Consider the following 21,667-nt stretch of genomic DNA (forward strand, 5'->3'; position numbering starts at 1 on the left):
AGAATTTATCGATCATCCTGACAGAAGAAAGTTACAGTAGACCAGCCCAGAGGCATGGATGAGAATCTCAGAATCGTCCAAGGGAAAGAGATGGATTTCCAACTATGGCAAGCTATTTCGAAGTCTAGAAAGTTAATGTATAGTGTTGCTTGCCACTCAGCCCGTTTTGAATTTAGGTTTCCTTTCCTTTTCCTGAAGTGTTCTGTCCACCTTAACTTAATTGCGTCTCTTACTACTCTCACTATGTCTGGGTCTCTCATTACATAATGTCTTTGTGAGTCTATATACCAGTGGCGGGCCGTGTATTTCACACATAGGCACGTTTGAATCAATCCACCTCTCAATAACTACTTTAAGGTTCTTTATACACCACAGGGATCTGAGTGTGAACTGTTATAGGTCGATAAGATTTTTATCATCAAATGAACATCAGCATATTATCAAAATATCACTCACGCCTAAAGACTGCGCGGTTTTCATGGCCACGACACACACGCTCTGCATCGTAAATGGTAAATTAGGAAATTGTACTGGGAAAAAAATATATATGCATATATATATATATATATATACAGTATATACATCAGGCCCTGGGGTGTCGCTCTCCCACCGACTTGGCTGTTTTTTATTTCTATTTATACTTTATTTATTATTAGTAGTAGTAGTAGTAGTAGTCGTATTTATTCTTTTTTAGTTTTAAAATAATCATCAACTTAGCGTGCTGATTATAATCTTGGTTTGTGCAGTCATTCGTGATATCCGGGTTGGTTTTTGAAGAGCCAATCGGTGATCAGTTATTATCTACATCTGTACGGCGGTTGATCGTGCGGAGCTCACCATGTGGACGCAACCACCGGGATAAATGCGGGGGGATCTGGAGCCTAAATTAAATCTCATTCATGTCAATTGTTTAACCGTTTGTCCTATATTTACACGCATATGATTTTTTTTAATTCAGCCAAAACATAAAATGATGAAAGCCTTTTGTTTCGTTGTCCACCGCGCCCCCCTACTTTGTGGTCGCTTCTACTCCCGGAAGTCACTGTGTTTACTGCTTCTGCTGTTCCACGTTAGCTTCATTGACTTTCATGCAGGGAATTTGGAATTCATCTTGAAATAACTTTTGACACTTTTCGTTTTCGTGAAGTTGACCCTACAGACACATGGTCTACATCATGTTGGTTTTACGGGGGTCCTGTGACGAAGAGCTGTAGCAATGACAACCAGGCTAACGTAGCACGAGAGTTCTACCCGCTGACTTCTCTAACAACAACAGGTCGATCAAGGACGTCGTCGTTACTCTACACAGGAAATGTCCATATTAACCAACTTTTGTGTTTGAATGTCAAACAGCGGCAGGTATGGGTTCGGAGAGCAGCACCGTGAGGAGCTGCACCCTCGAGGAGCCGCTGCTGACGCTGCCCTGCGGGCTCACCATGCACTCCGCAGTGCTTCAGGATGGACGCTCGGCGTCTGTGTTTGTGCACCAGCGAGGCAATGAAGACAAAGTCAACAAAGCTGCCAAGGTTTGCTTGAGTTTAACCTCCTTGCACGTCAGCCATGACGTTTGCAAATAGTCACACCCAGATCATTATTTTAAATTTTTATTGAATCGAACATGCTTATGAATAATTGCTGCATTTCTGTGTCTAATTGGAAAAAAAAAAATTCAGTTCAAAATCAATTCACTTCTTCCTAACCTATGCTCGTTGATCTGTGTCAGAACGACTTAGACAAATGAAACAACTATTTCTCAAGCGTTTGACAGTATTGTTAAAAAAACCATACGGATAAGGGTAACTAAACGTCCACGTTGTTATCAGAGATCTAAAATTGGATGAAGTGTAACATGCAAATGGACATGCTAAGATGATGGTTAAAGATGGACTGTTCTATCTTAGCACCTGAAGACCCTGAGGCATCCCTGCCTTCTTCGTTTCCTCTCCTGCTCAGTGCAGGACAGAGGAATTCACCTGGTGACGGAGCGAGTGTGGCCACTTGAGATGCTGCTGGACAATCTGTCCCCTGAGGAAGTCTGCGCAGGAATCTATGACCTTTTGCAGGCGATTGTCTTTCTACATGAGAGGGTAAGAACAAACAACCATAAAGATGAATGCATATGCCGTCTCCAAAGATGCTGTGTTAGGGTTAAGTGGGCAGTTGATACTTACTGGAACTGTTGACTGTGCATGTTGATTGTCAATGTTGGTACTGACACACTTTGAGATTAATTTCTTAAACTATTAAGAATAAGTCTGTTTTTCTTACTTTAACATAATTTCCAGGGCAAATCAAGCCACAACAACATCTGCATCTCCTCTGTGTTTGTCAGTGAAGATGGTCATTGGAAACTAGGTGGTATGGAGACGGTGTGTAAATTCTCAGAGGCTTCCCCAGAGGTAATAACGGCTGAATGCTGTTCGGTCTACAACAGCACAACGAAAAGTGTGATCTGACATTATTTTATTTTCATCAGTTTCTTAAAAGTTTACACCTCGTCAGAGAGGCCCACTGTGTTCCTCCAGAGGAGCAGGTATGCAGAGCTTACTTCATTCTTCATACCTTTTAATCGTCATCCGCTCCTTCTACATCATCCACTTAAATTTGCCTGTCAGATGTTCGACGAATCATAACTGGACACAAGTTTCCCTCATCCATTTCTTCACAGGTGGAAGGTTTTAAAATGCTTCCGGACAAACACGAACACGCACGGGACTGCTACTCTTTCGGTGTCATGATCAAGACACTGGTTCCTCTGCTGAACGGTTACGGTGAGTGTCAACTTGATAGTTCAGGTGTGTTAGTATCATTTTCTGACTCTGTCTCCTCCTCACAGTGTCAGAGGAACTGTCTGACAGCCTGACAAAGACTCTTCAGACTGGCCTGCTGAACTCTGACCCCTTTTCTCGCCCTCCGCTCAGCTCGCTGCTGACGCATGACTTTTTCAGGTTTGTGAACTTTCTCAAGTTTAATAACGATCAATTATCTCTGTAACAATATGTTCTCAACAGGAATGAATTCCTTGAAGTCATCAACTTTCTCAAGAGCCTGACTTTGAAGACAGAGGAGGAGAAAAACGAGTTTTTTAAGCAAGATGTTTTTATTTATTCAACACATTAACAGTTGGTCTGTCTACCCTTGTCTGTTGTTGCAACCATGTTCTTCCTGTGAAGCGTTGATGTGTCCTGAATGTTAATTCTTACCATTTATAAAATATGCTTGACAGGTGTAAATTAAGTTCCCCTCACGTCTCGTCAGGTTCCTTCTAGATCGAGTCCAGAACCTGCCTGAAGAACTCATAGCTGCACGTCTGGTTCCTAAACTACTCAACACTCTGGTGTTTGCAGAGCCCATGGCAGTCAAAAGCTTTTTGCCTCATCTTCTCCAGCCAAAGCAGGGTGAGGAAAAAGTAAAAACTCTACTTTAGGGTAACTTGTTAGATTAAATGTTACTTATCAAGATGGAAGGAGGCAAAAAAGAGAGTGCAGGCAGGTTGGAAGAACAAAGACTACTGGCCAGCTGCTAACAAGAGTAGCAGGTTGAAAGAGAAGGTCAGATGGGACAGTTTTGAGACATGAATGGCTTAGAAAAAAGGAGTGACTAAAATGGGAATACATAGAAACTTATGTTGAGACAAAGTCAAGGGAGGCCAAAATATTTTGACATGGTAGGATAGGGTTAAAATGTTGAAGATGTTAGTTTTGAAATAAAGGAAAGGAAAACAACCTGTGAGGTCCACATCACAAAAGAGGACATGAAGGGATGTGAAGAGGATGATAGGTTAAAAGAGAAACTGTGGAAACCCTGATGGGAAAGGCTGAAGACAAAAACAAGTTGTTGTGTTCTGTGTTTTATTAGGTCAAATTTCATTCAAGTCCTTCAAAATGTAACACAGTCTGTGAACTAGGCTCTTGAATGTGTGACTAAACTTCAGTAGAACACTGTAAGTAGCAACTTCACACTGATCGCATCCTTCTTTAACATCAGATTTCCGCAACAGCGAGGAATGTCTTCTGTCGGTCTCTCTTTATCACAAACACGTGGTACCTCAACTTCTCAAGCTCTTCAAAGTCAACGAGGAACACGTGCGAGTGGTGCTGCTGGCTCACATCCACGTCTTTGCCCAATTCTTCTCTCACGAGGAACTAAAATCTCAAATCTTACCACAGGTCAGCCACCACAAGAATGCAGAAGCAACTTTGAATTCTGTGATTCTATTGTGACAAAAGGTTTCTCTCTCCAGGTTTTGCTTGGTATGAGAGACACCAGTGATTCATTGGTTGCTATGACGCTGCAAAGTCTGGCAGTGTTGGTGCCCATACTTGGAGCTCAAGTTGTAGTTGGAGGCGAAAGAACAAAGGTCTTTAAACGCACCACGCCAAACTTCCCAAAATCAACTGAAGCCACACCGGAAAGTAAGAAACGGGCATCAACAGAACCCTGACCCAGTAATGTGTATGCAAAGGGAACATTTGACAGTATCAGTGGATAAATGGATAGTACTGATGGCAGCCAACAAAGAACAGAATTACCCGTATGAGAATAAATGCAGTTCAAATTACAGTCTAATATGATATACAGGAGGAACTTGGCCTTTACGCCAAATGCGTTCAATTTAATGGAACAAGTGATAGTCCCTTAGTCGGATGATGTCAGTTCTGACCAGGAGCAGCCTTGTGTTGTGCAGGCATGATCAAAATTACACAAAGGGTTGGATGAAAGAACTGCATAAGAAACCTTTATATTTTATATTTCATTAACAAGATTAATCTTTGTTGTGGATTTACTTTCTTTACTTTCTCTAGCATCACCTGTCCACTTGGTCAGCCACTCATATTCACACATGGTCCAGCCTCCACACATCCTAAACATTAGCCCAATAATTCATGTAGATGGAAACCTGATTCTGGCCAACGTGAACAGTTTAGTGGAAGAAAGTAAGATCCTGAGTGATGAGCCGATCAAATCAGGTAAGAAGTTAGTCGTTACACTTTTTCCTGTGATCTAGAGTTCATCTCCGTGTGTCAGCTGTTGAGAAAAGCTGTTTCTTTTTCTGTCAAAGGCTACCGAGGGGGTCAAGAGAGGGACCACTCAAATGGTCCAGTGGAGGACTGGCCAGACTGGAGTGACAAGGAGGAGACCAGCCCGAGTCAGCCGGTACAGATCCACATTGAAGCCACCCCTGACATGGACCCGCTCAGCAGCCGAATCCTGGTACCACAGCAGAACATGGGGATCCCATGGGACAATTTTGGGGAACAGACCTCTGACCTCTCTCCAATTGTCCCGTTCTCAAAACAAGCTAACCTCACACCCACAGGAGGCGCCACTGTAAAAGAACAAGCCACTGCACCCTTGAGACTGGAATCTTTTAGACCACTTAAAGTGAGTCTGCAACCTGAACAATCTCTCGGCAAACCTTCATCAGGGTGGACTCAAACGCACTCTGAGAATAGAAAGCCTGCTGTGACTCAAAAACATGAAGGTCTGGGTGAAGAGTTCACCATCAAGATAAAACCTTTGCTGGACCCTGAACTGGACCTTTTTGCCGACATGGTGCCCGACATCAAGTTGTCATCTCCAGCTCGGCTTGAGCTGGTAGATGGCAGCACAGGAGGGGCAGGAATTATACCAGCAACCACTGAGTCGACGATAAATGATGTGGCACTCAGTGCCAAGTTTGCAGCGATCAGTATAATAGAGGTTAGTCCTGTAGCAGCAGCTTCAAGTGAGAATCAACCTGTTCATGTTGTGCTGTTGTTTCAGACCGAGGCAGATGGTTGGGGAGATGAAGAACTAAACTGGGAGGATGACAACGTCTGGTAAATGAACATCATCATAAGCAAGAAGTAGTACACGAACACTTTCACATTTTCTCATCTGGACCAGAAAGTGAACTAGTGTTCAGATTTTATTAACAAAGCCTTTTTTGTTTTTCTAACCAACTGGCTAACTAGAGGTTCAGATTCATTTGTTGCCAAAAGCCCTGCTGGTGTGAAGGTTTATATTTATTCCCGTTTAATGTTCATGAAGTTTGCACTTGAATAAATGTGTAAAGCAATTTGTTTGCTGGTTAAATAAAGACTTTATGATTCAACTTTTTAATAGCATTTAAATACATTTCGTGAAAAAGACTGCAATATTAAAAAAAAAAAGAAATTCATAGACAATCAGCTTTGATCCGCGTTATAAGCCTCTGCAGATCTTGAAGTTTATTCTCCAACCACAATGGCTGCGCCGTCACAGAGTCTTTCCCCTCCCGTAGTTTCAAAAGCGCCTTTAGGGAACATTCAGCCTCTTGTATGTAACGCCTGTACTCCTCCTCTGCTGACCCACTTGACTCAAGTCTAGCTCTTTTCAGTGTCTGCTGTTTGGAAGAGCAACAAACACATTTTTGAAACTCAGTGGCTGATTTGAGTATTGCAAGAGTCAAAAGAAATATCAAAAGAAACAAGATTCACCAACCTTAGACTCATTAGAGTCGTCCTCAATATTGGCACTCACAATGGCCATTTTCAGCAACAATTGTTGCTCAACGATTTGCGTCTCAAGCCTCAGCCTCTGTAACCTTGAGTCCTCATCTTCCTGCAGTGTCACAGTCTGAAGCACAAGATGCAGTCAGTGTCATGTGTGCATGACTGCCTCAAGCATGCATCATCACTCACCTTGCTGAGGAAATTAACCACCCTGTTTTTGGTTTCTTCAACAGCCAGACTATGGGATATGACCTCTTCGTGACTTGTAATCTTGAATACAACGTCACATGATAAGTGTGGTTTTACTGCGTACATCCATGTTCTGTCTTACCTCTGCAAAAGCAGCAAAAGCTTCCAGTGCATGTTGGTGCAGAAGCCAAGACTTCAGCGTCAACATAGCTGCAAAGAGTCTGCTCAACCTCGTCAGGGCTTCACTCTGAAAAAAATCTAAATTTATTACTCAACATGAAAATATTAACATGATGAATCTTCCGATTCTTGTTGTACGTTTTATAACCCGTTTGAGCTGGAAATAGTTTTAAATGTGAAATATCCAGTGCCAATTGAAGTTTCCTAAATCAACTTATAGACCCAACCATATTTTCCGCACTATTAGGAGCACCTTCAATGAATGGCCCATTTTAGAACCGTTTTCATATATAAGGCGCACCGGGCTACAAGGCACGTAGAATAAACGATACAGTCAAACGTTTGACTAGGGTTAAGTTGTGCATCCACTATATAAAGCTGTGCTAAAGGGAAAGTTAACAAAACAGTCAGATTAAGTCAAACTTTATTAAGCGTTCTGACAAGTCCGTTCACTCCCATGGTAACGATTTTCAAATGATGTTTAAAAGGCTTCAAGCAGCAGCACGTGAGACTGGTGTTGTGAGGAGACAAATGTTGAGTGTGCAACAGAGAAGTTGAGCGCGTATATGACCGCTAGAGCCCGTGTGTATGACATGTTGAATATGACTGGTTGAGCGTGCAGTAGAGTGATTTTGAGTGTACAACAACCAAGACACACTCGTTCAAACTGGTGGCAGTAATTTCACTCCATAACCGTCCGCCATTATGTGACTGAGTCGTAAATCCCACCCTGCGATGATGCAATGACGTAATCCTGCCCACAGCGTTTTGGCGCAGAGTCATGAAAGTGTTTGTAAACAAGTCACCCACCAGGTAACGTTCATATATAACCGACCACACTGTCGATATTTAAGAAAATTAAAGGCTTTTAAGTGCACCTTGTAGTGCGGAAAATACAGTATGCGTTTAACAGTGAATTTACAATCCAATTATTTAAGTTGGGATCAATTTCACATTTTCACAAGCATTTCACAATGTTACTCATACCTGCCTGTGAGGAGGGACACAGATCTTTCCCAGAGCGGAGAGAAAGTCCAGAGTAGCAAGGATCAACTCATCAGAACATGCATGAGTCAGCAGAGCATCCACACACATCAAAGCCTGCAAGACATCTGTCTATTACGCTTTTATTCAGTGCTGCTAGTGACAATGATGGGGTACCTGACAAATCACTTGAGGCCCCATTGTCTTCACCAGCACAGCTGTCAGTGAGAGCAAGGGCTGCAGGGTAAGCCGGAGTGGAGGATGGATCACAACCTGCAAAATGTCACACTTCTTCAACTACATTTTTTTTTCTGATAATTCCCTCTCACCTGTTGTGGAGTAAACCTGAGCCAAAGCTGTGAGACAATCTTGGCTGCCGAAAGCATGTGTAGCTCTTCTGGCGATGCATTCTCTTTGGCCACCACCAGGAGGGAGTGCAGAGCCACGTTCTGAGGAGAGTGCCATGAGAAAGTTCCTTGTTCAGCGTTCAGGATTGGACTATTATTTTGAATTAAAATCCCTAGAGAGTTAAGGATCGACAGAAAACCTACATAGCGTTCAACTGCAACTATAAATTTAGCCCAAGTGCTTGCCTGGGGACCAATTCTAACCCAATATTTTGAAGACCCACAAGAGCTTAAGCTACAATGTCTATGTATGTCACTTCGAACATCAAACTACAATAATTGTGTCAATATATCTGGTGAAAGAGACCATTACAGCTGATCATGTGAGAAAGTTGAAGTTCAATGCTAATTTTCAATTGGATCAACAGCAAATACGTACCAGTTCGCCCACTTGTCCCAACTTAAACTCTCCATCTTGCCAGTCGCTTAGAATCTTCTGACTGACAGCAACAATGTCACCAACAACATGATGGCGGGAATCTTGGGAGATGGCTGTGAGAAGAAAATGTTGCCACAGGGGAAGGTTTTCCAAACAAGACGGAGGAAAACGCTTCACCAACTCTGTCTGAAAAGAAATTTCAAAACAAGTGCTGTGTTTAAAATTCTACTAGTTTCTTCACTTGGTCTGCCATGACGGACGCTTGAACACTTGAATAAACAACTATTGATACTTCCATGTTTGACTGCACAACTGTTTGCTACGACTGTCTGCTCTGTACTTCTTGCCTATGAAAAAACATTTTCACCAGGAAGCACCACCTACTGAGCCCTAAAAATGAAGATGGTGTTTTGACAAAACCTTAATTATTGGAAAAGTGAAGGAAACCTGATGTTGGGGCGTCATGAAGAAAACCATACGTCTTAGCAGCAGACTGAGCTGAGTCAACTGGTGACACTGGGAGGGGCAACGTTTCACCTGAAGAAGAGATTAACAGATTTATCTCAGAGACACCTTCACACAAGAAATTTTGTTGAATTAACCACATAAACACAAGCATCAGTCCTTCTGCACCAGCCATTATTCAATTGTTCCTTTTTGGTGAGTGATAGTGGCAGCACTGTGAGACACATTATATGCTTAATTTTCTCTGGTCATTTTTGAAATTTAATTACAATTTGATGAATAAAAATGAGATGCAATCAATTGTGAATACATTTCTAATATAACTAATATTAGAATAATAAGAATTCAAAGTTAAGTCAAAGTAAAGAAGATAACATTCGCCACAGAAGCATGAAGAAAAACAAACCTGACATTAACAGAAACATGCAAATAAAAGTTAACTTCAAAGTTAACAAGATCACTTATTTTATCAAAAACAAAAATTCACTTTTCAACAATTAACTTACCAACTCTGCAATGAGCAGAACATGATGACAGCAAAGTTCTGCTGATCCATACCTAGAACACAATACATTTGAAAATGTTACATCAGGAAGTCTATCAAGCTAAAGGGACATTAACAGTTTATAAGAAAAAAAACAACAACAATGACAACAAATTGCAACACTGTTTAATTACCTTTGTTCTACAAAGACTGCATTAAAAATGTAATAGCTTCACATAAGAAAATATCACATGTCTCTTGGAATAATAGATGTTTTCATAACAGTAAGACCAAAGAGGATTTTGCAAAATGTTTGAATGTTATCATCATAAACCTTCTCACCGTGCAGTGAAACACCAGACATCAGTGGCCAGCAGGGCCGTCTGAGTATCAGCCTGTAGAACTGTTTCAACCAAGCTATATTCCTGTCATGATGGGAAAAAAACAGAGATGTGAAACAGTCCGGAAAAATAACAAGTTTGGTTCCAAACAAGTGCAACGAAACAGTGAAGTGAATTGAAGGAAGTGCCACTCCTACATCATATCGGGGGGACCATGAGAGTATATCGATATAAAAACAAAGTAGACAATCTTTCTAAGACAAAATGAATAAAACCAGCTTCAGTTTTTCACTCCCCGCATCATAAATAAACTTGAAAATGAATGAAGTCATTCAATATTTGAAAGGTAAATTCAAGACAAAAGTATTTCTTACCAGTGCAGCAAAATATTCGGGGGGAAGTGTAGCGACATTCGCACAAAGGTGTACACATACGTGATGATGGAGAGAGACCTTGATCTGGGCTTGACCTTTAATCATCACCCCTGGCAAAAACACTGGTACTTTACGTTCAGTGTAGCAATGTCGAAAACTGTTAAACACTGCCTGGAAGACAGAGAATCTGGACACACAAGTTTAGCGAGTAGAAAAGATAGAAAATACGAATAAAAGTGACTAGTTCAAAAATCTCACTTCTTAAATAACTAGTTACATTTGTATATACCTGGTTGTTTCCTCAGGAAACTGTTTGCCAGTGTACCAAAGCTGCTGCACCTCTTGTGGCTGGGAGGCCAAATGATGCAGTATATTTATGAGCAGAAGGCAGTGAGGGAGTTTGAATTCTGAGCTTGAACCTGAAACATTAAAAAACAGAAGATTTCCTTTTAGTTTAACAGGTCCTAAATTGCTGTTACTACTCTAACTACACATTTCTAGACGCAAGTAGTACCGTGCACCTTCATGCAACTCATCATGAGATAGATTTTTATCTAGATTTTATATTGAAGATTAGAAAGTGTGTGAGTGTTTGTCTTCCCAAAAAAAGTTTAGTGCCAATACTTCAGTTGTAGCCACATTCCATCAAACTCTCCATGCAACAAACCTTAAAAATAGTGAGGTTGGAAAGAAGAGAGAGCATGTCTGCAGTGTCACATAGGTGAATACAGCGCTACACTTGTGTGTTAAAAATAAATAAATTATGAGATTTGAGAAACAATATTGAGTTTGCTTAAAGGAAAATAAACCAAAGGAAATCTACTGGTTGTCACATAGTTGTGTGTATGTATATATTTAAAGGACGTAGCAAAAGCATCTTAATGTGCTTTGGTTCAGCCTCACCTACAAAAGGTGTAGTTTACATTTCATTAAATGATGAAACATTACAGGGGACACGCATGTTGTGTGGCGGTTGGGAACACCTTTTATCAGTCCCTTTCTGAGTCTGAAAATGATATGACTTTTTTAATATACCATTCGACATGCAAAGCTATTCAAAAGAAGATTCCAAAGTGCAAAATTAAAACCATTACAAAACTCAATTCTAAAACAACTGATGTGGTATACAATTCAATAATATAACTCGGATAGATAAGAAGGGATAAACTTACACATGTCCCGATGGAGCACAACTTCAGCAAAAGACCTTAAAGGCAGCAGTTGGACAAGTAAAGCATCCATGGGAATAAGAGCTGCCATATTTAACTCACGGGATAGACATGGAGGTAACACAGGTGAGCACAAGCTAGGAGGGAATTTACTGAAAAATAACAGTTTCACCATTAAATACATTTTCATGAAAAATGAAGAAATATGAAATTACTTCAAGATCTGAAGGTAGAGTTGATGAAAAGAACCGCAACATTCGCTCATGTAAACATTAAATTCCTGTCAAAGATACAACAGTGAAAAATCAGTGTGTTCTCAGATAACAGACTTAAACTGTCTCACCTTTATATAATTAACTAATGTGTTGGCAAAGAATCGACACATCTTTGACATCTTTTGGAAGAGCTTATGCTCTGGGCTTTGTGTCGCCTCCTATAAAGCCAAAAAAAGAACAGAAAAATTGTAAAAAATGAAACCGCTTTTTGCTAAATAAAAAAAGGAATGCATGAAACAAGTATAACTGCGAAAGACCTGCAGAGAACTTTGGTTCATTTGTTCTGCCAGCTCGACACTGTGTGTGAAGGAAGCCAGCAGATTTTCACACAAGCGGTTGCAGATGTCATTGTGATGAAGATGCTGCTCCACAAGAGGCTGATATTTCAGACACTGCCTGAATATCAATCACATTGGTTTGGAATATAAATACAATAACAATAATAATGAAACAATAATTGACTGACCTGATAAGGAATTTCCAGGTGTTTGCATGTAGGGCAATGTCCAGGTTAGAGATCACTGAGCAAATATCATACAGGCTGTGTATCACTGGGGAATATTAGAAACAAAACCTTATTTACTGATAGGATTTTTTTAAATAATGTTTTTAAACATTGGCAATGAAGATATGTAAAGTGACAAATCAGAAAATACCTTCAACAGTGTCTGCGACTTCGTTGTTTGAGGCACTGCTGTCAAGGGAGATTCTCTCCAGGAGTTCTAAAAATACTTTTTGTAGTGAGAATGCCTCCTTAAATAGTCTTTGAAGATGATCAGCTACCAACGAAAGGCACCCTCTGTAGAAGGCCTCACTGTCCTGACAAGAACAACAAATTTGTTTTTAAATTAAAATATCCACATTTTAAGCTGTAAACGGAGTATTTGTAACAAAACTGGACAGGAACACACCTTGCAATGCTCAAATGTTTCTCTTAATATTTGCAGGACACAAGTTGGCAAAGAGCGAATAGAAGCCAGAGCCAGGGGTTCCTCAAGTGTGTTAACATGACGCACACATGAAGACATGGCATTAAGGATATGCATCATTGACTGGAAATGAAAGCATGTTTTGGTTCAAAGCAACTAGGGGGTTGGGATTAACAACCATTCATACTGTTTTATTGTCACCAAATGTTGCAGCAAGATAGTCTGGCTTAACCATACCTGCAAAATATTTCTCAGGTAGGAACACAGTTCTGTGTTTTGACTGGACAAACCTTCAACCTGCGTTGAGATTTCCTTAATCATCCCGTTGAACATCGTTACCGTCTGTAAAGATTGTAGATGAAAAAGAAGAAAGTTGAGTGCTACATGTCAAAGGAAAACACCAGTGAAGAACAAGTCTGCAATTAAAGTTTGTATAATAAAGTTGATCTATCTATCTATCTATCTATCTATATATCTATCTATCACACAATTCAAAGTAAAAAAAGAAAATTTGACAACAAGAAGTTTGATCATGATTCCACATTTCTTCTAATACCTTGGGTAATATCTGAGAGAAGCAAGTGTTCTCGAGCTCTGACAGAGCTAAGTGAGGCAGGAACATTTCTGCAATGATCTTCAATACCCCTGTGAAGAAAGGATTCAATGTGAAATAACAACATTATATATGGATTCCTGAAATCTCTGAATAAAAACTTACGAATTTGATCATCCCATTTCTCAGACTTGTTGTGCAACGCGTACAAACAGTTAAGGCAATATAAATATGGATTAGATATTTTTATATTGTATTATTTTTACAATGAATTATAATGAATAATATCATTTAGCTTCAGTTACATTAATTCACACTTTTTAGGCGAAAATAAGTGTTTATATAATAGTTTATACTACCACGATAAATGGTCGACAATATTTGTATGTTCTTTATAATAACCTTAAACATTTCACTACATGTATTTAGCATCAGGATATGGTGAGCTGTGGAAGCACAGACTTGATCTCCCGGCGACATGTTTCCTGGCTCCACTGCACAACCTTGTCCAGAAGAGAAGTGTTGGTCTGGGACATGATGTCGCAGCTCAGGAACACTGACAGGAGGAAACAGGGATTCAAAAAAAACTCCCTCTCTTGTGAAATGATAACCATGGTACAAGGACATTGAACAGTTCGATATTGTTTGTTAGTTGTGCTCAGAGAATGGCGCTAACTGATCGGTACTCACAGTTTGACGACTCGATATTTAGGCAAACGTTTCAACCACTGGTCGTATTGTAGAGCAAGCGGTACGTGAAGCGTTTCAATTAAAATAAGAGATTTTGCAGAACAGTAGAGCGTTACAGATGTATCGAAAGAGCGCCATTTGTGTTTGAATCGGATGTGACGTCGAAGATAAGCACCGCCTCTTTTTCTGACTCTTTAATTGGTCAGAACATAGAGTCAATCGAAGAGTCAACACTAACTCTAACTACCGTCAAATTCTTTATAAAGATTTTAAAGACAACAACTTTCACCGTATAAAACAGTCGTATGATAATAGTGACATATCCTTACATAAACAATCTATTTTAATTCATGACCATACCAGGGAAGTTAAAAAAAATAAAGATTCGCATTTAAATGTCATGACGCTCTTGTTTATCTGGAGTTGACCATATCAATTCTCTGCATTAATACATATAAAGCTGTCATATTTAACAAAGACATATAAGCAAAGCTAAAATATTTTGTTTCATTGATCAATTTCTCTAAGATTCTACAATCAAAAGTTATGATATTTTATTATTTTGCTTCTTAAACTTGCAATTTAAAAAGATCTGAAACGTATTAACTGGGTGTAAATCTAAATCTAAATTGTTTTTTTTAACAATCACTTACAAAATAATTAATAATAAACGATTGCAAGACAAATTCAGCTCTTAATTTGAAGGCGAGGTGTTTTTCCTACTTCTAAATGTCATTTGAGTAAATTACAGCTAATTTAGGGAAACATTTGAACGCTTCTCTATGGGTTAAGGCTTTGATCCTTTGATCTGCCGATAAGGATGATAGTGTCTCAAGTGTTTCATTTAAATTATACATTGAAATTGATTAATTGTATACTCTCATTTAGATTAGATCAGATATAACTTTATTGTTACCTTGAGAAAATTCCCTTGGTAAATTAATATGACAATATTTGTTTTAATCCTATGGCTTCACCGTAGCCATGGACAATAACATCTTGTATGTATTTATTTATTTAATGTTATCACCCAAAAAGCGTATTTAAAAAAAAAAGGGGGCGGCAAATAGGCTCACAGTTAGTGATTGTTAATCTTATTATATGAGGCCGTAATGCTAATTCAAATTATTACAACTTAGAGATTCTTCATCAATATGGTTTCATAGGTCTGCAATTTATAATCAGCGCTAAGTAGACTTAGAGCCATTGTTACACTGATAACATCAGGACCATTAGACAAAAACAATCACACTTTTGCTTCCCGTAAGCCGGAGATAAAAGTTACTGCAGCTCCTGGAAGAGACAGCTTCCTGTTATGATAAGGATTGACATTCTTTGATCTATTTTAAGTCATTGTAAGAAAGATATTTTCAAAATGTGTTAATATAACAATAAACATGTTGTTGAATATGTTTTCCACATTCCTTCAAAAGGACCGATGGAAACCAGTGTCCTCTCAATGTAGATTATACATGACAAACTTTTTAAGGTAAATTTAGCTCTCTGGATTGGAGAGGATACTGGGAAGGAAGTTGTATTTTTTTACTACCTTTGAGGTCACATTGCAGTTGGCTAGATATTCAGGACCATTGTTTCTAAGGTTAATGGGGTCTCTTTAGTTTCACTTGACAATTTCTTTGTAAATTGCCCACTTATATGCTACAGGAAATCCCCAAATGCTAGAAGACAACTGATGACTCATGATTTTCCGATAGTGTAAGTGGGAAAACCAGGGGAAGAGGATAGAGACTCTGGCTGACCTTGAGACTGAATGTTAATTAAACCACACTAATAGGTTATTTTTTAATACAAATCAAAGCTCAAAGTAACATTTTATTTATTTATTTGGTAAAGAGAGAGGCTGTACTTGTCAGTATTTTGATTATGTAAATGTTAAGTCAAATAATAATAAGGTTTAGCTAAAAGATGACTAAATACAGATGAGGCAAAAAGTAAAAAACAAAACATAATCAAACCCTAAATGTACTATTTATAATATAACATGCCTATATTAAATATATTGATGTTTAATATGGGCATGTCATTTCATAAATATAATTTGATTGGCTTGTGGATCTTACAATCTATCTTCCCTCAATATTTAACTAGACTCGAAGATACTTAATCTCCTCCACTTGTAGCAGAATCTCATCCCCAACCTGGATAGGGCACCCTACCTTTATCCGACTGAGAATCATGGAATTAGGGCTGAGTCCATGCTTCAATCACACTGTAAAGACATGGAATCAGGGCTGATTCTCAACAATGCCGCTTGACAATCGTTAACCTTTCAACAAAGGTAGGTTCAAACCCTGTTAAAGCAGAACTTGGTAGATCTGGTTGTGGTGGGGGGTGGGGGGGATTACGGTACAAAAACAAAGATAAAGTTAAGTTATTTAAAAAGCAGTCATAACATATATCATATTACATTATCCACAATCTGATTCATTACTTCGTCGGTATCCATCCTTCATTCAGCCAATGGAAGTCTGGAAACAGAAAATCTTTCTCTTTCCACTCTTTCCAGGACCCCTCAATAAACGGTGCCAGGGAGGCGGAGGAGTGTGATCCCTATAGAGCACAGTTGTCAAACTGTCGGATACGACCAGTCCCTTGACTTGTTGGAACAAAAACCTGAACCATATTTTCCCTTTTTTGGACCACGCCTGCTGTAGAGTGTGAACCAGTAGGTCAGGGTCCTGAGATGAAACACCTGTCATTACATGTTTTTTTTTTAAACAAAGTTTGATACCGAGCTGACTCTTCCACAAGACTTTATTTAGTATTGTCATTTGCATTTTAGGTCTTAAAGTACGCTTTTAAGTAAAAAGTGTATGACATAATTACATCCCATTTGTGCCTTTCGAACAATGGCAATACAATATGAACATAATATCTTCCCAAGACGAATGATCTACAGGTATATATAAATAAACATTTACTTATTTTCGATCATTTGGTATGTAAATGAATCTTTAGCTTGAGCCCTTAAACATTGTGTCCTCTCACAGTCCATTAATAAGCATTCTGATTCAATTGTTTCTTGATTAGGAGTATTTAAGTATATGTATTTAGCTCTTGACTCTTGGATTTTAAATTTTAACTCACCATTAATCTTCCCCATCTGTGGTCTGATGGGTCCCTGAGGGCCTCAATATTACTTGTGAAATAGTTAAGTTTTCTCTGTACAAATTGCCTTCCCTCTCACAAGATATATACTTGCTCCTTATACCAGCTTCTTAGAACTGAAGAAGCCTCTTGAATGGGAAATTAGATTACTTACCAAAACTCTTCTCAGTCCAGGTACCTTGCTTTGGAACCCTTTGATGTGACGAATGACAAATTGTTAAACGTTTTCTTAAACAGATTTGATCATTTGTTCTTTTAATAAATTAAATAAAAAATCTACTCACGGCCTGCTTTGTCATATCATCAGTTAACAGTTAGAAAAAAAATGTTCAAATTATATTTTCAAGAAATGGAATTGATTTTTAAGTGAAATTACTTAAGATAAGCACAATGTCAATGTGCATTAGTCAAAATACCCTTAAACCAGTCAGGAAGGAAGCAGTGAGTCTCCTCTCTCCAACTGTGGCGAGACAGCAGGCGTCCTAATTCTTATACCAGAACACCCATTATCACTGATGTCTACAGATGTTGATTAGCTTTTTGAAAGTAGGTTACAGTTGGAATCAATGATGAAAGTTATTTCCAACTGTGATGCTTTATAAATCTGCCATTTCAAATAAGCCAACAGGATTTAGTGTGTGCCAAAAAAGCTTTTTCCTAAAACACAAGATACTATCTGTGTTTGAGCAGGGTGGAATGTTTTCTTTGGCAACCATGTATGGTATTGTTTTAGTCTGAGATCCTTTTTGCGTATTTAACAACTTTCAACTTTAGACTTTTAGTTTTCATTTGAAAAGAAGAGACATTTAACATTTTTGTCAGATAGTTCTCATCAATATATCAAAAAATAAAACACTGCTTTCAGGGAAGTGAGGGTTGCTGTAGAACTAGCCTTTTGCTTAAGACTGGTGTATACCAGAAAAAAGACATTCTTTGTCATAAAAAACAAACTAATAACAAATCTAGATATATAATAATTCTTTATTTATTTGGATTTCTTAAGATAAAGGATGTTAAACTAACTAAGACAACAGAAACATAACAAGAAACAATTATAATCAAATTAAGAAGAATAATGTTTAAATTGTTTATGGGTTGTGGCTGGATTGGGAGCTTGAATACTATTCAAGAAAGACACACCTCTGACAAAATACTCGTTTAGACCCATATTGTTATTGAATTAAACCCCAATTTTTAGTTCTTCACCCTGCAGCTCTACAGACAGTAAGGTGATTTGAGTGATTCTCAGATCAAATTCAGAACACCTTATCCAGTTGTCCATATTCAGAAAATGATGTTAAATGTGTTTGGTTATTTAGCTAATATACAAATAACCACATAATTCATCTTTAAAAAAACAATAGAAATTAAATAATTGGCCTTCATCCATAAGTGAGAGAAGAAGCAAAACATATAATCAGGGAAAGTTTTAGAGGATGATGCAGAGAGGAAGGCGAAGGTTGGAACTTCCCAGGAGCTGCTGCTCATTTCCCGGAAAAGTGGAAGGAGGTGAATAAAAGCAGCCGGTGCAGTGCACAAAAGTCAGAATCACAAAAGACAGCAAGAAATCACAGCCAGCAACCCTAAAGACATAATCACTGCAAAATGGTATGTATATTTTCATGATTCCTTTGAATAGAAAAGCCCTTGTTCTACTTTTTCTCATTTCCCTTTTTCAATTCCAGTCTTGCTTCAGTTTATTATATCCTGGAGGATGCAGACGTTCTTGGATCTGCTGGAGCGTTATTTTCTCAAGTAAGCATTTTATTATTTAATTTAGTATTCTTGTCGACACATCTAATGTCTCTATTTGTCTTCAGTGATGTCTCTGTGGACAAGCGTGGATAGCTGGTCCTACTTCTACTCAAACGAGACCATGGACTGGCAGCACGCTCGAACTTGGTGCCAGCAGGGCTACACTGACATGGTGGCCATCCAGAACCAGGAGGAGATTGCACATCTTAATAACTGGCTGCCCAGAAAGGAAAACTACTACTGGATTGGGATCCGCAAGATCCAAAACGTTTGGACCTGGATGGGCACCAAAAAAACTCTTACCCTGGAAGCCACCAACTGGGCAAAAGGCGAGCCCAACAACGGCAAGAACGGAAGAAGAACGAAAAAAACTGAGGACTGTGTGGAGATGTATATCAAAAGAGAGGAGCAGACAGGGAAATGGAACGATGAGAGGTGTGACAAGCGAAAGACAGCTTTGTGCTACACAGGTAGACATCATTGTTCTCAGAGATTGTTGAGTAATAGAAGATTAAAGATGTGTCTGATCCTCAGCTGCCTGCAAGGAGGATTCATGCGTACATGGAGACTGTGTAGAAACCATCAACAGTCACCGCTGTGAATGCTATGAAGGCTTTTATGGAGATAAGTGTGAGCAAGGTGAGTTGATCTTCACACCCACCATGTCCTGATTATCATTTTTATCGTTAACCGTGTTGCTTTTTTGGCAGTTGTGGAATGTAACAAAGAAGACGTGGCTGCTCCGATTAAAGGAGAAGCAAACTGCGTCCACAAACACGGAAACTACACCTATGACTCTACGTGCACTTTTTCTTGTGAAAAAGGTTACAAGCTCAGCACGCCAGCGCCGCTCAGGTGTACAGCCTCAAAAACCTGGTCAGCTGAAAGTCCGACCTGCAACTGTGAGTGTCAGATATCCAAAGGACTTGTGAAGCAATAGTAAGTTAACTTGCCCTTGTCCACAGTGTTACAGTGTCCAAGACTGTCCAGTCCATTAAATGGATCCATGAGATGCTCTGATCCTCTTGGACCTAACAGCTTCCAGTCCACTTGCTTCTTTTCTTGTCAAGAAGGATTTCAAGTTGTTGGTACTGAATCTGCAACTCTTCAATGTGAAGATTCAGGAAACTGGAACACATCTAGTCCTGTCTGTGCTGGTGTGTACTAAAAAATGGAGATTAGTTTATTTACCTGTAAATCCATGACTAACCTGGTTTCTTATCCAAAGCTGTTCAATGTACGGTGCCGGCCAATTTGGAGAATGGTTTCATAAACTGCGATGAAGACACGGAGCTCAGTTTCGGGAATGCTTGTCACTTCAGTTGTTCTCAAAGCTATAAGTTGGTTGGACCAGAGAGTGTGAGATGTACATCTGAAGGAAAGTGGAACAACATGATGCCCTATTGTGAAGGTAAGAAACTTGAAAAAAAATAGTCAATCACTCAGAGACCACATACCTCTGCCAAGAGAGTTCAGTATGAAATCAGCAGCTTTATTAAATGCCACAAAAAAATGAGATTTCTCATTCCAAACCTTTTTAAATCCAAATAAATTTCCATTTATTCCTTCTTTTTAGCCATCACCTGCACACAGCCGGAAGAGGATAACCACATGATCATCAAGTGCAGCCAGCCACTGAGAGATCTTCGCCCAAATTCGTTTTGCAGCTTCATTTGTGAAGAGGGTTATGAACTACAGGGAGCAGCGACCACTCAGTGCTCTGAAGATGGCCGCTGGACAGAAGTCAAACCCACCTGCAAAGGTACTTTATTTTATTCCCCCTCAAGTGTACATATTCTCTGGGCCTCAGTACATAACAATGAATGATCCAATCCGACCTTCTGCAGCTCGCAAGTGTCCTCTGCTCGAAGCTCCGGAAAAGGGTCACATCAACTGCTCAAACATGGAACAAGATTTTACCACTCAGTGCATGTTCACATGTGACCCAGAACACTTGCTGGCTGGACATGAGCTGCTGTTCTGTGATAGCCATGGCAACTGGACCGGAGACAAACCTGTTTGCCAAGGTACTTTTGAAAGTGCAAAAGTGATTAGTGTGAGAAGATGTAAAGAATTTAATAATGTTTGTACTTTGGCAGCTCCCTCCCCTCAAATAGCTGTTGTTGCCTCAAGTGTGGCGGTAGTGTCAGCACTGTCATTGTCCATATTTTCTTTGTCTCTGTGGATCCTGAAAAGACTAAAAGAGAGAGCAACAAAGTTTGAACTCAACAGGTAAAATACGTTTTTCAAAACATTTCCATTTAGTAAGTTACATGTTTTGACTGTTTTTTTTTCTCCTTTTTTTTGCAGCAACTCAAACATCGAAGATCCTCCACAAGTATACAAAAACAGCTTCGACAGTCTTCTTTAAACAACTAAATCAGTCTGATAACAACAATAATATGTATATTTATATAACAATGTTAATAATGTGTCTTTACTCTCAATGAGAGGTTATGTCGAGCATGTTGTTCATCATTTTTTGTATTCACATTCTCTGTTAATTTTAATTTAATGTTAATATATATTTACTATTATTGTCTAAATGTTAAATCAAAATGTATTTTTACCCATTTTAATAAAAATGAAAATGAAACATTTCTATTTCTTCCAACATACCTAACATGGCAGGTTAAAAAATCATCTTAACCTGCATCATCTCCTAGTTACTGACGTCTACAATGTTTAACTAGACAATATGCTTAGTAATGTCTGTGAATGGCTGGTCATATAAAGTATGACATTCATATTTTTCACATTTTTGACACTTAATACTGCAAACCTCATTCTAGAGCGATTTGTACAAAACGTTATAAGGATGTATGATATAAATACTGTATGTGTAAAGTTTTATTTTCTCAAACAGCTTTAATGATGTAAAATCATTC

General features: G+C 38.9%; 3 protein-coding genes across 7 annotated transcripts; 2 read left to right on the forward strand and 1 right to left on the reverse strand.

Annotated features, from left to right (window-relative positions):
* The first annotated feature begins 1,023 nt into the window (after positions 1 to 1,023).
* scyl3 (SCY1-like, kinase-like 3) lies at positions 1,024 to 6,105 on the forward strand. 2 transcript variants are annotated; one of them, XM_087785467.1, is made up of 14 exons: positions 1,024 to 1,276; positions 1,354 to 1,526; positions 1,902 to 2,087; positions 2,286 to 2,399; positions 2,477 to 2,533; positions 2,669 to 2,771; positions 2,837 to 2,948; positions 3,012 to 3,089; positions 3,259 to 3,398; positions 3,988 to 4,169; positions 4,244 to 4,415; positions 4,806 to 4,970; positions 5,063 to 5,703; positions 5,767 to 6,105. In XM_087785467.1, the coding sequence occupies exons 2-14, from the start codon at positions 1,362 to 1,364 to the stop codon at positions 5,824 to 5,826; spliced, it is 2,175 nt and encodes a 724-aa protein (XP_087641593.1). In that variant the 5' UTR covers positions 1,024 to 1,276; positions 1,354 to 1,361; the 3' UTR covers positions 5,827 to 6,105. The 2 variants fall into 2 exon arrangements, with proteins under 2 accessions (XP_087641593.1, XP_087641594.1); XM_087785468.1 differs by lacking the exons at positions 1,024 to 1,276; positions 1,354 to 1,526 and having other exon boundaries at positions 1,953 to 2,087; positions 2,338 to 2,399.
* Positions 6,106 to 6,155: 50 nt separating this feature from the next.
* firrm (fignl1 interacting regulator of recombination and mitosis) lies at positions 6,156 to 14,029 on the reverse strand. Of its 4 annotated transcripts, none has more exons than XM_087785466.1 (25): positions 13,896 to 14,029; positions 13,646 to 13,761; positions 13,371 to 13,410; positions 13,209 to 13,297; positions 12,890 to 12,994; positions 12,635 to 12,775; positions 12,380 to 12,542; positions 12,190 to 12,274; positions 11,981 to 12,119; positions 11,792 to 11,881; positions 11,664 to 11,728; positions 11,452 to 11,600; positions 10,569 to 10,698; positions 10,280 to 10,466; positions 9,907 to 9,989; positions 9,587 to 9,638; positions 9,063 to 9,152; positions 8,616 to 8,801; positions 8,159 to 8,278; positions 8,007 to 8,102; positions 7,833 to 7,946; positions 6,808 to 6,912; positions 6,666 to 6,746; positions 6,466 to 6,600; positions 6,156 to 6,367 (listed from the first exon to the last, which is right to left on the reverse strand). In XM_087785466.1, the coding sequence occupies exons 2-25, from the start codon at positions 13,739 to 13,741 to the stop codon at positions 6,161 to 6,163; spliced, it is 2,748 nt and encodes a 915-aa protein (XP_087641592.1). In that variant the 5' UTR covers positions 13,742 to 13,761; positions 13,896 to 14,029; the 3' UTR covers positions 6,156 to 6,160. The 4 variants fall into 4 exon arrangements, with proteins under 4 accessions (XP_087641592.1, XP_087641589.1, XP_087641591.1 ...); XM_087785463.1 differs by having other exon boundaries at positions 8,007 to 8,117; XM_087785465.1 differs by having other exon boundaries at positions 6,156 to 6,364; positions 8,007 to 8,120.
* Positions 14,030 to 18,575: 4,546 nt separating this feature from the next.
* sele (selectin E) lies at positions 18,576 to 21,375 on the forward strand. Its single transcript, XM_087783145.1, has 11 exons — positions 18,576 to 18,632; positions 18,710 to 18,779; positions 18,845 to 19,249; positions 19,314 to 19,418; positions 19,490 to 19,681; positions 19,745 to 19,936; positions 20,008 to 20,190; positions 20,356 to 20,541; positions 20,627 to 20,806; positions 20,879 to 21,011; positions 21,090 to 21,375. The coding sequence occupies exons 1-11, from the start codon at positions 18,630 to 18,632 to the stop codon at positions 21,148 to 21,150; spliced, it is 1,710 nt and encodes a 569-aa protein (XP_087639271.1). The 5' UTR covers positions 18,576 to 18,629; the 3' UTR covers positions 21,151 to 21,375.
* The last annotated feature ends 292 nt before the right edge of the window (positions 21,376 to 21,667 follow it).

The sequence above is a fragment of the Callionymus lyra genome, chromosome 2 (genome assembly GCF_982586985.1).
Source record: "Callionymus lyra chromosome 2, fCalLyr1.hap1.1, whole genome shotgun sequence".
Classification (NCBI taxonomy): domain Eukaryota; kingdom Metazoa; phylum Chordata; class Actinopteri; order Syngnathiformes; family Callionymidae; genus Callionymus; species Callionymus lyra.

Bases quoted from the DNA above. Each gene is read 5' to 3' on its own strand.
- scyl3 (XM_087785467.1), top strand. From the start codon at position 1,362: ATGGGTTCGGAGAGCAGCACCGTGAGGAGCTGCACCCTCGAGGAGCCG. The intron at 2,949-3,011 runs GTTTGTGAACTT...TGTTCTCAACAG, and splicing joins CTGACGCATGACTTTTTCAG to GAATGAATTCCTTGAAGTCA. The intron at 4,971-5,062 runs GTAAGAAGTTAG...TTTCTGTCAAAG, and splicing joins TGATGAGCCGATCAAATCAG to GCTACCGAGGGGGTCAAGAG.
- firrm (XM_087785462.1), bottom strand. From the start codon at position 13,741: ATGTCCCAGACCAACACTTCTCTTCTGGACAAGGTTGTGCAGTGGAGC. The intron at 12,120-12,189 runs GTCAGTCAATTA...ATTGATATTCAG, and splicing joins ACCTGGAAATTCCTTATCAG to GCAGTGTCTGAAATATCAGC. The intron at 8,279-8,615 runs GTACGTATTTGC...CACTCTCCTCAG, and splicing joins TGGGACAAGTGGGCGAACTG to AACGTGGCTCTGCACTCCCT.
- sele (XM_087783145.1), top strand. The intron at 18,780-18,844 runs GTAAGCATTTTA...ATTTGTCTTCAG, and splicing joins CTGGAGCGTTATTTTCTCAA to TGATGTCTCTGTGGACAAGC. The intron at 19,250-19,313 runs GTAGACATCATT...TCTGATCCTCAG, and splicing joins GACAGCTTTGTGCTACACAG to CTGCCTGCAAGGAGGATTCA.